This window comes from Chlamydotis macqueenii, chromosome Z (assembly GCF_036417535.1).
Source record: "Chlamydotis macqueenii isolate bChlMac1 chromosome Z, bChlMac1.mat, whole genome shotgun sequence".
In the NCBI taxonomy this organism is placed as follows: Eukaryota; Metazoa; Chordata; class Aves; order Otidiformes; family Otididae; genus Chlamydotis; species Chlamydotis macqueenii.
Window position 1 is genome coordinate 41,393,120 of NC_141593.1, and position 13,558 is coordinate 41,406,677.

At 38.7% G+C, this 13,558-nt stretch overlaps 1 protein-coding gene across 2 annotated transcripts in view; it reads right to left on the reverse strand.

The window, feature by feature from the left end:
* Positions 1-4,028: 4,028 nt before the first annotated feature.
* The window catches only part of FRMD3 (FERM domain containing 3), a 142,948-nt gene continuing 133,418 nt past the window's right edge, over positions 4,029-13,558 (reverse strand). For both annotated transcript variants that reach the window (XM_086770995.1, XM_086770996.1), the window contains exon 14: positions 4,029-7,478. In XM_086770995.1, the coding sequence (XP_086627121.1) occupies positions 6,883-7,478 (596 nt within the window). In that variant the 3' untranslated portion in view covers positions 4,029-6,882. The remainder of the gene's footprint in view (positions 7,479-13,558) is intronic.

A 13,558-nucleotide genomic window follows, 5' to 3' on the forward strand; every position in this document is an offset into this window, starting at 1 on the left:
TAAAGAAACAGAAGAATGAGAAGGAAATATCCTTTTTAATGCATTGCCAGAGATTTATTCTGCCCTGTTATCTACAAAAATGGCTACAGCTGCGCTTTCTGCGTAAGCCAGGATGGCCAAACCGTGGCAGTTCACAAGCAGCTGGAAGGCGGCCATTGCGGTCCCTGGTGTGGGGCGGTGGGGAGAGGCTGCCGCCACCGACTGGCGTGTCTGGCAAGCCCCAGCTGCAGGCCTGGCCCTGGCATCACTCCGCAGCCTCCCTGGTGCCTCAGGGGGAAGGGTCTGGGCCTGCATTTTAGGAAGCGTAGCCATGGCTGTGGAAGCTCCACCTGATCTCAAAGGGTCTCTGGTGCGGGGTGTTCAGGGATCTGCGCAGGCCCGCCTGGGGGTAAGAGAAGCAGCATGGAGCCGGGGATGGAGACTGTGCTCAGGACAGGGCCACGGGCTTCACTGAAGTTCAGTGCAATGGTTTGGAGTTCGAGGGTGCGTATTAAATTTGCACGAGAGATGGAAGAGGAAAAGCAGCTGAGGAAATGAGGATTTTGACAGGAGGAGCTTTGTGCTTTGTGGAGTATAGTCGCCTGAATCAGAAGAGCAAAGGAAACTTTGATCAGAACAACAATATACACGAAGGTGGAAATCATAAGTACATGGCTGACAATGGAAACTCTTTCTTTCCAGCCTCTAAGCTCACTTCCTACACAAACATTCAAGCTATGCTATTGTAATGACAAAAGCACTGCTCACATATTAAAATAAGAGATCAGTCCTCTCCCTGTGTACCCATGGCACATCGTGCTCTTTAGAGACATGTTGCTTTATCTCATTGTTGAAGTTCCAAAACAACTTTTAGAAAAAGCAATGTGTGGGCAAGAGGGTGGGGGGAAAAAAAGGAAAGAGGACTTCCAATTCATCTGAGATAGAGAACATTGGTCTCAAAGGTAACAGAGTTAATGATATTTTTGGTGGGCTGTCCAAAGAAAATACAATTCAGCTATTCTGGTTTAACAGTAGGTTTACTCTAAAAAAGCAGCAGGTTGACAAAACAAGAATAGATCATGGAACCGTTCGGGTTGGAAGGGACCTTCAAATGTCATCTAGTCCAACCCCCCCTGCAAGGAGCAGGGACGTCTCCAACCAGATCAGGTAGCTCAGAGCCCCACCCAACCTGGCCTTGAATGTTTCCAGGGATGGGGCATCCACCATCTCTCTGGGCAACCTGTTCTAGTGCTTTACCTCTCTCATTGTGAAAAACTTCTTCCTTCTAGATAAGCAGCTATGAAGGAAAGCTGACTCAATCTATTTTTCACCAGCTGTTGATTTTTTTTTTTTAAATGCCAGTTTAGCACAATGCAGACATCTCCTTATATCACCTTTGTTATTACAGTTCCCTGTGAACATACCAGGACCTCATACTGAAATGGCATGTGCCATCAGCTAGGCAAAACCAGTAAAGGAATGGTGGTAGTCATGAGGAGATCATGAGATGCTGTGCTACTGAGTTTGGCATTTCCAGTGGTTATATACCTGCTGAGCGAGCACTACAGCTGTTGATTTAGATCCCAAGAACAATATTCAAGCAAACCTTGTGCTCAGATGCTTTTCTGATTTGGCTTTCCAGAAGTCCTTTTTCCCCTACCTAAAGTGTATCTCATTATGTCCAGCCAGTTCTATCTATAGGAAGAGGAATCTGAAGATTTGATCTGAGAAAAGTAGTCAAGACATTAGTTGACATTTTAGTTTTTATTGCCAAGTTCATTGTACTGAAAGTTAATTTTAAAATAACTTTTCAAAACTTATCTTTATGAAACTATTCCTGCGCATAATACTGAAAAATCAGAAAACATTTTGAAGTATTTTTAAAAACAGGCTTTTTCAGAAGACATTACATGCAGTAGATCTTTTTATTACAGATTCTAAATAGGAGATATAGGATTGCAATTGAGAGGCTTTCCATGTTCTTCTGTCTACAGCTTTTTCCAGTAAGACATGCCCTTTTCAATCAATATGGTTAATTATTCTTCAGTCAAAGAAATGTAGCCTTTTTCTCCTCAATTTCTAGTACATTTAAGCCAATTATGTTCTCTTCATCTTTTGTGACTAGCAGTTGGTGAATTGTATTTGTTCGTCAGGACACTGATGAAGATTCTAGGGGGCACTTTGCTTCTTTGAAGTATCTGCCATTTTGTGAGCTCAGCAAACACATCTGCATTGAAACTGAAAACATGCTAACATGGGACAAGTCAGAATGAAATAAACAGAGCAGGTAATATTTTTATGCTCGTATTTCATTTTTATAACCATTTTTGCACTCCTCCACTACATGACTGTGAAGTAGAAATTAATGCCTTATTGTTCCTCATTGTAATGCAGAAGCACTGAGCTGTGGTTGGTTACAGCATGAAAACTTTTGTGTTAGAAGTTACACCACAGCTTTAAATTCCCACTACATCATTAAGCATCACATCACAGGGACAGACAGTGCCCATGTTTTCCAGGAGGGAGCTACAAGACATGTAAAGAGCAAGCTAGGAACCTTTGTAACACTGTCAGATGGAATTGCAGGGAGTTCATCTGGTGGAGATGAACTGCCTTACACTGCTGCCTTACAGCAGCAGCAAGCGAGACAGCTTAAGATGTCAGAGCAGCTCCTCAAATTTCTGAGGATAAGGTTGATGCAGGATTCACCTTTGCAGAGGGGCAGAATGAAAGACATAAGGCTATGAGATCAAAGTATTGTAGGATGGCATTTGACAGCTGTAATGGTAAAGATCTTCACAAGGTGTCTCAGAGACCTTTTTCCACATAAAACACAGCTGCAAGGAAACCTACAGCAAATCTATATAAACAGAAGAGACAATTTCTTCCTTAGGGATTTAGAAAAAAAAAACAGAAACACACATACACACAGAGACAAAAAAAAAAAACAACCAAAAACAAAAACCCAAAAAACAACCACAAAACCCCTAACAAAACAATAAAAAAGTTGAGAAACTCATGTTGACTTCTAGGTGAAGTTTCTTGCATTCCAGTGCTTGTGATCTCCACTTTGGCCAACACAGCTGTGTTAAGATCTAACAGTTACTGAGGGCCATCATTAGCATCAATTAATGCAGCCTGATTTCCACAAATGCACATTTGGCATGACATTTCAGTGAGTCACAATTTTTGAGAAATTTTGTGTGTCACAATTCAGAAAGAATTTATGACAAATGCTGAACTTCTACCCAAAGTACACATGGTATTTTCGTAAATTGTGGTAAGTGCTCAGAAGGCAAACAACATTGAGGAGGATATGCTGTATTCTTACGTTAAAGCAGGAGTGCAACTTCTTTTGAAGCATTATAACCTACAACATTTTAACTGAATAAAGAGGTCCACCTGTACTATATAGTCCTTGTCTTTTACATTTCAAATCACCAGAGAGTCCGTTTAGATTTTGCCACTTTATATACAGGACAGACACGTCTACATCTAAATGCCTTATGTGCTCAGGAAATAGCCCTGGTTTCTCTGACTTAGCTCCCCAAAATGATGTTCCATTGCCTCTTTGCACACTGTATGTTTCTTACCACATGTTTTTGCACTGCCTGAGCTCCAGACCAACTTAACATAAGCAAGCTCCACCCAAAAGCTGCACAGCTTGCTTTGCATAACCTCTAAGCCAGATCTGCGTACCAAATGGTTGCAGTGATATGTCTACAGCCAGGGCCTGTCTCTAAAGGCAGACTTCTCAATTTAAATTCTGTGTGGTTTTTTTTGGGGCAAATTCAAGACTGTGAGTAACTCTTATGTGCTAACAGAGCAAACCATTAGGCTCTTGGTAAGCGCACTTGAAGCCATATTAATAACTTCTTATTTTAAGGCACTTTCTTAATATCTCTCCAGCTGATGAATTAAAAAAAAATGTTAAAAAAATTTGTAAGAGTCCTAAGAAATCTATATTATATCATGTACCAATTAATTCTCAACAAGAACTATTATTTACAAAACATCTTTCACAATAATAACAGTCATAACTGCAGAAAGCTTTTCTCCAGTGTATTTTTATTAGGGATTCCTGCCATCATATCAACATACAAAACAATCAGGATGTTGACATATAGAAATGTGAAATTCACTATACAAAGATAAGGCTCAAGTTACAGGTATATTTTCCCCTTAGTCTCCATGAAATAAAACAATTTTTAATTCTTCCCAGAGTTGTGTTTATAAATGTTGGACAAACCACAAAATAGATATCAAGTACGTAACATTTTACAATATAATCCAAGCACAGACAGAAATACACAATACTGTACCTATAAATGCTCCATAATTCAAGTCTGCCAAGCTCACCCATAAATTACTAGACTGCTACTCTCTCTGAATATCCCCAACCATATCATCCTGTGCATACTACATGGTCCTGGCCTTTAAGGACTCTCATGACTTTTAGTTAAATTACTTCAATGGGCCAGAGAATATCAGGAAGGAAGGGAAGAGTTTTAAAAGGCCAGGCCTCAATGTATGTGCATGGTTAGTAAAGGCAGGCATTTGTGCACAAATAAACTTGCATTTAACCCTACATAAAACCTCACTGCTCTGCACATTTTCTGAGATTATGTTCTCATGAAACTCAGGTATTTTCTGAGAGTGTTAAATCAAGCATAACAATACTCTTACTTCTGGACTGCTGTAATTTACAGGGACAAGACTATTCTAGAGCACAGGATCCAACTCTTTTTTTTTTTTTTTTTTAAATAAATACCTGACTTCTATAGGAGCCTGTATGGAACCAAGTCTCCACAGTCCAGCAGGATGCCAGCTCTCACAGCTTTCACCACTCACACCACCTTTTCTGACACCTTTGTTTAGAAAAAATGCAAGTGAATAGTTTCCTGTTAAGGCCAAATGTCTGGTTTAGTTCACTCTCCAATTCTACTAGGCTGAACAATTATTACCTCATGGGAAAGGATCATTTAGCTGCAAGTAGCACAAGAAGAAATGCACATCAAGTAACTAATCAAGAATGATTCTTCTGGGGAACAGATTGGCAAGGACAAACAAAGACAGGAGAAAAAAAGGCAGTTGTTTAATTTAGCCTTTGTTTGTTGGGAAATGAATAGCAATCCAAAAGTTTTCAACTGAGAAAAGGAACTCCTGTAACTGCTTTGTCCTTTAAACTGGAGAAGATTGTAAGGGATGGAGAAATCCTCTAAGGAAATTGCTATTTTCAAACGAGACATTTGCAAAGGCTTACATGAGAAAACCAAGCAAAACCAATTCTCTGATACCAAAACTAAAAGGATTTCTTCAGTAGGAATTAGACATGTGGTTACAATTTGTTAAATGCACACCTAATAAAACAGCCTCAAATATGTCTCCGATTAATAAATCTCTAAGCAGGAGAAAGATTCTGAGGCCAAAATCAGAGTTCTCTACTTTAAATATGAAATACATCTGCACTAAGATCAGGGGAGGTGGAAGGAGAATAAAAAAGTTCTCCTCTTAAATACAACCTCTATGGTATATTGGAGGGCCTTCAAATGTTCTCAGTACTGACAAGATTTGACTTAAGTATATTTTCTAAGCTATACTGGAATACCTTTAGATATACAAATCCATGTTACATGGAACAGCATTAGGTTATGTAACCGGGCTCGTAATAACAGGGAAGGAGGGTAAGTATGCTGCTATATGTGAAAGGAAGCATATTAGTATGCACAGAAAATATGTTGTCTTAGAAATTAGCAATAACGGGCATCAAAGATGAAGATGCATCTCTCTTAAATTGTTTAAGCTTTTAATTGTGAGTCAGTAGAATACTTTTATGTCAACTGTACAGCCTAATGCTTTACTTTTTAAAAGGAATACAATTTTTCTTCTCTATCATTTTTAAAGTAGGTCACTCACCTACTTATTAGCTAGAGTTTCGGCTTTTTTTTCTTATTTTTTCTTTTATTTTTTCTTTTTTTTTTTTCTGTTTAGTATTATTTTCTTCCAGGCTATGTACAATAATCTACATTTAGACTGAAGACTCACTCTCTTTCTAAACATACTTGGACTATCTTGTAGAGACTTTCTACAGACTGATAAAGTGTAAGACAACCTGCAGGTGGAAGGATCATTACTTTAAGTTCTGGTCACTTCCCCAAACTTTACAACTGTGCCTTTCAGAAATTCTTCTGCGTACTTGGTGTCCTTTCACCTCCCTCAGGCAGCCTCTACTGAACTTGAGTGAACTTTCTATGTATTTCCCAAACCATAGTCCCTCTGTATAGAGCTATATTAAATTCATTCGTTCTCTAGCCAGTAGTTTAAAAACAGATCATTGCTAAAACACTAAAAACACCCTACATGCCCTTGTGCATTATTCTTACCAATTTGTACATTTAAATAACGTCAGAAGTTGTCTTTTGCTAAAAATTTACCAAAATATTTTAAACACATAAAAATGTAAAAAACCAAACAAACGGAAAAACAAACCAAAAACAAAAACCCAGCATAAACTTGTATAGGCATTGGTTAGAAGAGATTGCTACACTAAGGAGTATATTCAAAAAAGTTTTTCTTTCAGTTTCATTGGATTTAGTGTCATGGATTGAAAGGTTAAGGACAATGAAACTTATTGTGACCCATTCTTATATGATGTAATAGATGAGCAGGAAGTCTGAAATGCAGTTAAAATAAAGCTTCTTTTTGGTTACTGAAAGGTGACTGTACAAGCCTGTAACTAAAGGGGCAATTTAAGTATGTAAAGGGAACTTAAGAACCCAAAGAGTCTGCAATGAACTGGATATGAAGACAGCTACCGACTGACGGCCCCAGGGACACCAGGGAAAGCTGACACTAACTGAAATTTTGAATATAGCCCTTAGTGGTATCATATTTATTTAAAATTTAAAAGCTGCCCAGCATGTCACGAATGAAATTTATTTTGCAAGCCACCCACTGCCTAAGGGGGCAGTAATATTCAATATGAAACTGCTGAAACTCCGGCGTCTGACGGATTTCATGGAGAAAAGAGATTTGAAGGTCCGACTCCAAGAGAACAAGGAGAAGAGGGAACACAAAGAACAACAGTCCAAGGCCTACAAGGAGAAGTCTGGAGAAACTCTTCACAAACGCATTCACCTCTATGTTGCCCATTAGAAAGTCATAGCTCCATCTAAGCGCTCTCCGAGCTTCCTTCAGTTCTTCCTCCTCTGCAATCAAAAATGCATTTTCATCTGCTTCCAGTTCCTCAAATGAATCTGTATCATCTTTCTCATTCTCTACTCTTGGACAGGTATCAAAGAGCATGTCAATCTCATCATCAACAGGGGTGGGCAGCAAGCTGGCACTGGGATTGTATACCAGTTCTGAGATAGTTAAAGGTTCCTCTTTCATCTTCTCTTCCTGTTGAATGGCAAGATCAACATCCTCCCCAGTGTCCTTAACTGGAGAGCTTGAAGTCACTGGTACTGAAATCTCATCTTCCTTTGGCAGTTGAATACCTGTAAAAAAAGAGATTAAAATAGTGATCCTAAATTTCTGCCTTCCTGGTGGCAAAACTTAGCCTTCCAATCGTATCTAATAGAGGCTGGAAACAAGAGTCTGCAATAATTTTGCATACTGAAATCAGACTATACACAATTAGCAAGAACTGGAAAAGCTTTCTGAAAAGCTCCAGAAGAGGACAACATCTTCTACAACACTGTAGTACACTAGATCTGCTCAACTTTGTCTGATGCAGCTACAACTAATAATGGTGTAATGCAAAACAGAACAGCTCATTTTCTACTGGCAATCAGACTTCTGATATAAATGGACATCTAGTACATATGTGAATTGGTGCTATGTGGTGTCTAATAATAATAACCACAACTACCACCGCCACCCATCTTTATTTCTTTGAGATGAATGAGGAGAAAGTGAAGGTAATGGCTGAGGTTGGGAATTTTTAATAGAGCATGACATTCAAAAGAGATAATAGATTATCATGATAAAATGATATTAACAGTAGAGAAGATAAAAGGAGAGGAAGGCTGATGCACAGTATGAGAACTATATATCACTGAAATGGAATGAAAATGCCTCACCTCTTTAAAAAGCTCCCTCTCCTCATGTCTCATTTTTCTTCCAGTCATCTTTCTGTTCTTCATATTCACAGTCTCTTTTCTCCCTCTCCTTTAAATTTCTCCCTCTTCCTTAGAGAGGACTCCTTCTTACCCTTACTGGTATGTGTCCTTCTTATGACCCCACTCTCTGCCCAAGCTCTCTCCTCTCAGAACTCACTACCCTTTTTCCAGCACTAACAGCAATAAATCTGTGAGAAAGTCTAGCTGTTTTGCAGCTACATCAGTGCTGCAGTGATTGCTGTTAGTTGTCAGTTGCAGGAGTGGAAGGGAGGACAGGTGGGCACAGAGCTCAGAGAAAGTGATGGGAAAAGTTTTAAACTTGTCCCACATCCAGCACTCATTACGATCATCAGATGCCATCTATGTGCAAAATGAACAGACCATACACAGTATCATGTACAACAGTAATCTATAAGAACATTCAGTACTTCTCGTTTTGTGATGTTAAGCATCTCTCCATTCTTTACTAATGACTAATCCAAATGTAACATATGGATAAGGATATAGGAGGTAAAACTAATACAAGGTTACGTGACTTGTCCAACAAGTAACTCAGGAAATCCATGCGCAAGTACTATTTATAATTCAAATTAGCCCAATTCTTTGATTTTAGCAAAAGATCTCTGTAAAAGATAGCAGACTGAAATAATCAAAGATACATTCTAGTTTTAGTGCAGTAAAGATTAAGGTTCAGAGACTCTAAAACAACATGGTATGAAAGAAAATGTATTATTACAGAAAAACAAGTACTCAGAAAAGGAGCTTGTCTCCAGTTTTAGACATGTAATAGTTTTCAGTGTGAAGTAAAAGGGTCTCAACAAGCTGTATTAAATTTTTTTACTAAAGGATGGCAAATATGAAAAACATAAACTAAACAGAAGGCCCATTATGGTCATTTTGAGATGCGGCAAATAAAACATGACCTCAACCAGGAAGAGATACATCCCTGTTCTGTAAACATATGATACAGGGCAAAAATTTAAAAGCAAAAATCCCAATCATAAAGACATCTGCAATATAGGAAGATACAAAGCTTAAACGCATTTTGGATCACAATGCTAAGCTACAATTTAAAATAGTAACTCAACTATAATTGACCAAAATTCTACAAAGAATCTCACTGTGAGATGAGGAGCATTTTCACATTTTTTTTTTAGATGTCGCTGTTTTGGTTTTTTTTACATTATTAGTCCTAAGAACGGTAGGTACCATCCACTGTACTGGAATTATTTCTTCCTGAACTGGCTTGTCAGATGTGCTCACAAGTGCAGCACATTACGAGGGACAGAGAGAGAGCAGGAGTGATCCTTTGACCAGCACCTAGCCAGCAGATCTGCACAGCTGAAATTAAGCCTTTTTCTCAATAAAGAAAATGCAGATGTCTCCTCATTAGCTTAATTAGACTGCCTAGCTAATAATTCCTTGCCTCAACTACTCTCTCCTCTCCTATCATAGCCATTTGAGAAATTAATCATATTTCAGCATGAAATACGTTCTGTTCTGGAACTTATTGTATACAATAGTCTTTGCATCAACAAATATACTTGCCACAGTCATGAAGAGGAGGATACAAACTGATTGAAACTAGACACAACAGTATATGAACACTAAGAGGTAACAACAGAATTGGGGGGATCTTTCTCCTAAGCATATTGTAACAGCAGGTAATACTGGATCACCAAACCATACTCTGAGTCATTTGACAGTGCACTCATGGTATCTTAAAATACAAAAGCCAGAATTTTTAAACTCTGGAGCCCAACATTAAGCATCTACATGTATCTTTAGATACACAAGTACTACAATTTGATTTTCCGATGTGCTTTTCACTTTCTCTTAATAGGACCAAAAGGTAAGTGGAGCCACTTACTTAGGCACCTCAATATGGATTAGAGGACCTAATTTTAACCTCTCAAATTTGAGAATCCTGACATAGGCCTTTCTATACCTGCTTAGATGCAAGGTCAGTAATATATCTCCACCACGTTTCTCATCATACAGAAGACAGCTGCAGCTACTGCAAAGAAAGGTCACCCCGATTTATGATCCTTGAGCCTTCTCTCCTTGCCCAGAATAAATTCTAGTGTGCATAACATACATAGTGAACATAAACAAGAAAGATCATATTAACTGTCATTAAAAATGTATTTTTCTCAAATAATTGTTAAACTTCTGACTTCATGATTAACGTGTAGATAGATGGCAGCAGAATAACCTTTTCAGATTAGTGTTTACTGAAGGGGTTGTATTAAAATACATCAGCTTTACAGTCCACTATTTAGTTTGAGCAGAAAACAAGAATTTTCAACTGGTTTACCTGTTGTTAAAACATATTAAATCAAAGTAACTGCATTTTACATCAGACAAATACAAGTGTAAATAAAAAATGTTGCAATATAAAAAATTGAAAATTTAGAATAGGCATAAACTGCTGCTGTTGCAAGCTCATTTGATATTTCAAAAATTAAATACATAAAGCTGTTCTTTCTGTTCTTTCATATTCCCTATAACACCACAATATTTCACAAGTCAAGGACCGAAGAAACAATTTGCTACGAACCATGGTCAGTGTCAGCCCACAGTAAAGTTCCAGTCATGTTGCAATATGCAGATTGCAATATGTTGCAGTATGTTGGGCCACTCAGATTTTGATGGTGTCAAAAGACACAAGTATGATGTCATTGTGGCATGTATAATTTACAGTGCTTTCGTAGGCATAAGAATATCACATTAAAACACCAAAATTCAAAATCACTTTACAGCACAACGAACATTCCAGCAATACAAATTTAAGAAAGAAGCAAGTTTTTCAGGTTATTTACTTTTTGGAGAGCCTTCAAGAGAATCAGTTGTCTGAAGTAGTAAAACCAAGTGAAAAGAAAAAAAAAAGATCCTCAAAGTCCTCCAATAGAAAAAGATAATATAAACACTAAAGCAAGCCTGAAGCCAATATCCTTTAATTACTCTACAACATTTCTGCAAATCCTTTGCTCCTATTCATACCTAGCAATTACTTTGCTGCTATGCTTAATAAGGCTATAATTTTATCTAATTTTTCGGGCTAGAGTTTGAAAAGGTAAAATTCATATTGTGTTTAGATTTAAAGGACTATGACGAGTATTAAAGAAGACTTCTCCCTTCTATTACTCATTTTATATTTTTACCAGCAATTTACAATGCATACGTCAGCATGTTTTAATACATATTACTGGAATATCAAGTAAATAAGCTCAATTTTACTTCTTGTATTATATATCTACAGCAAAAATCCGCTACACTTCTCTGGCAACTGAACAAATTTTACAGAGCCAGAGAGATCTCATTATGCTAGCCAAAACTCGGTACTTCCTTTCCACCAAATACTAGGATTGCTCCAGACCTCTAACTTCCTCCAGCAGATAGGAACATGGACAGCTGAATAACACACAAGTTTGCAGCGGTCATCTGTTGCGAACACGAATGTGCAAGAGGTCTGACATAAATGTTGTCAGCTGCTAATGTTTGTAAAGGAGCCAAACGCAGAAGCTGAGGATTAGCAGGATGAAGGGTAGCCCCAGCTTCACCATTCTTAAGAAGCTGCAGTTGCTGGAAACAAAGCACCCCAGAAAAAAAATGTATCCTCTGCTTATTACAAAATTCATTTCACACGTCTGGTGGCTGGATATACTGCACAGAGCTTTACTTACCAGACATGCAAACACAAGGACACATCTGTAAAGGCTCTGTACAGCAGAGAAAGGAAAAAGTGTGAAGATGTCCTTCTTTTAAACAGATAACTGAAAAAATAGATACAGTCCAGAAAAAGCAGTGCCAGGAATACTTCATATAGACTTGTAAATAAGTCAGGCAGCAACTAGGACAGTTCCTTCCTATCACTTTTGCTACTTCCTCTAGAAATATTGCATCTTCCTTTGCTTATTTTTAATGTGGACAAAATTTATTTGTACTTTAACAGAATGATCTTTTAGAGGGAAGGAGAGGGTGACTTTCTCACATGAGCAAAGTGTAAGGATGTCACAAAGAAAATGTAGGAAAGGGAAACAGAATCTAGAATTGCACTAAACTCAAATATTGCCTTACACAGAATCTCTATCAAAGCAGGATCTGCATCACAGCCAGATGTCCAGCTCTCAGAAGCAGGAGGCCATAGATCATTATGTTACCCACATCCCGTGCTCAAAGAAGACACCTGTTCTAGCTTTGCAAGATGAGTAAATCAATGACAGTTTACAGTAACTCCTTTTTAGGCAGTGTCCTGGCTTTTCTGCTGACCGTCCTCATTTGTTTCAGTCTTATGGGAGCTTCTAGAAGGCAGTAAAGCCCTGCCACAGTTTCCAGCTCACATCCGTTGCAAGCACTGTGGCTCTGTGGCATTACACCTCACCTCTGAATTGCATTGTGTGCCACGGTGTTCAACTAATGTCACTGCTCATGCTACCACCAGAGACTGCCGCTCTGCTTTTCACACCCTGCAAAGGGCACGCAAAGCGCAGAGACAGAGGCAGAACAGAGCATGCAGCACAGTGGCCATTCTGGGGTCCCTGTCTCTAACCTCCCTCTGGCCTGGAAGGAGCCCACCCCAGCATTGCTGACCCCCTTCCAGAACCAGGATTAAGCAATGAAAACGCTGAGGGGAGTAGCAGGAAAGAGAACTGTATCATGGGAGTAGGAATGAGAAGGCAAGATACATCTGTCAGCAGCTCAGAGAAAGAAGAGAAGCTGGGCAAGGGACTACAGTGACTCAGATCTAGAACCAGGCCAAAGAGAGCAAGGCTGAGAAGAGATGGGCAGTGATGTGAAAGCTTAGCACCCAAGAAAATGACAAGTGGGACATTTCAGCATCCCTGCTCAGCTTGGGTAAGCCCTGCCAGCTCAAGTCAGTGTTATTCTGAAGTGGTTGCAATCAGAGTGTGTTTCTCTGAAGGAGTTGCTGTGAGTTTTGCACAAGCTAACTCCAGGCCTCAGGTTTCATATGCTGACATACAGGTTTTATGCATGTGTACAGCAAAGGGAATAACATTCTATAAACAGTACTGCAAAATCAGTTTTAAGAACCAATGTAGTAGCCTCAGTGCACAAAACTCTTACTAGACTGGTGTTATATTAAACCAACAAGATGGCTGATACCTATTTGAAGCCAGTATTTAACCCCTGAGGTGTAAAAATATAGAATACATGTAAGTACTAATGCTTTTTCAATTTTGCTACTAGTTTTTGAATCAAGGGACTTAGGTGCATTCTCATAGACATTATAGTTTCCTCTGAGTGGTGAATTCATGAAGCAAAGGCTGCCAGGAGATGTTGCTACTCCGACACAAATTACTGCCCATATCTGCTGTGCTTACTGCTTTCTGATTTTCAGATGTCCGAAGTGTGAAAATAGTCTGGTCTTTGTCAGAAAATTCTTAGCTAATTCTTCTGTAAATACTCATTTCTGAAATAAAGATTCAATACAA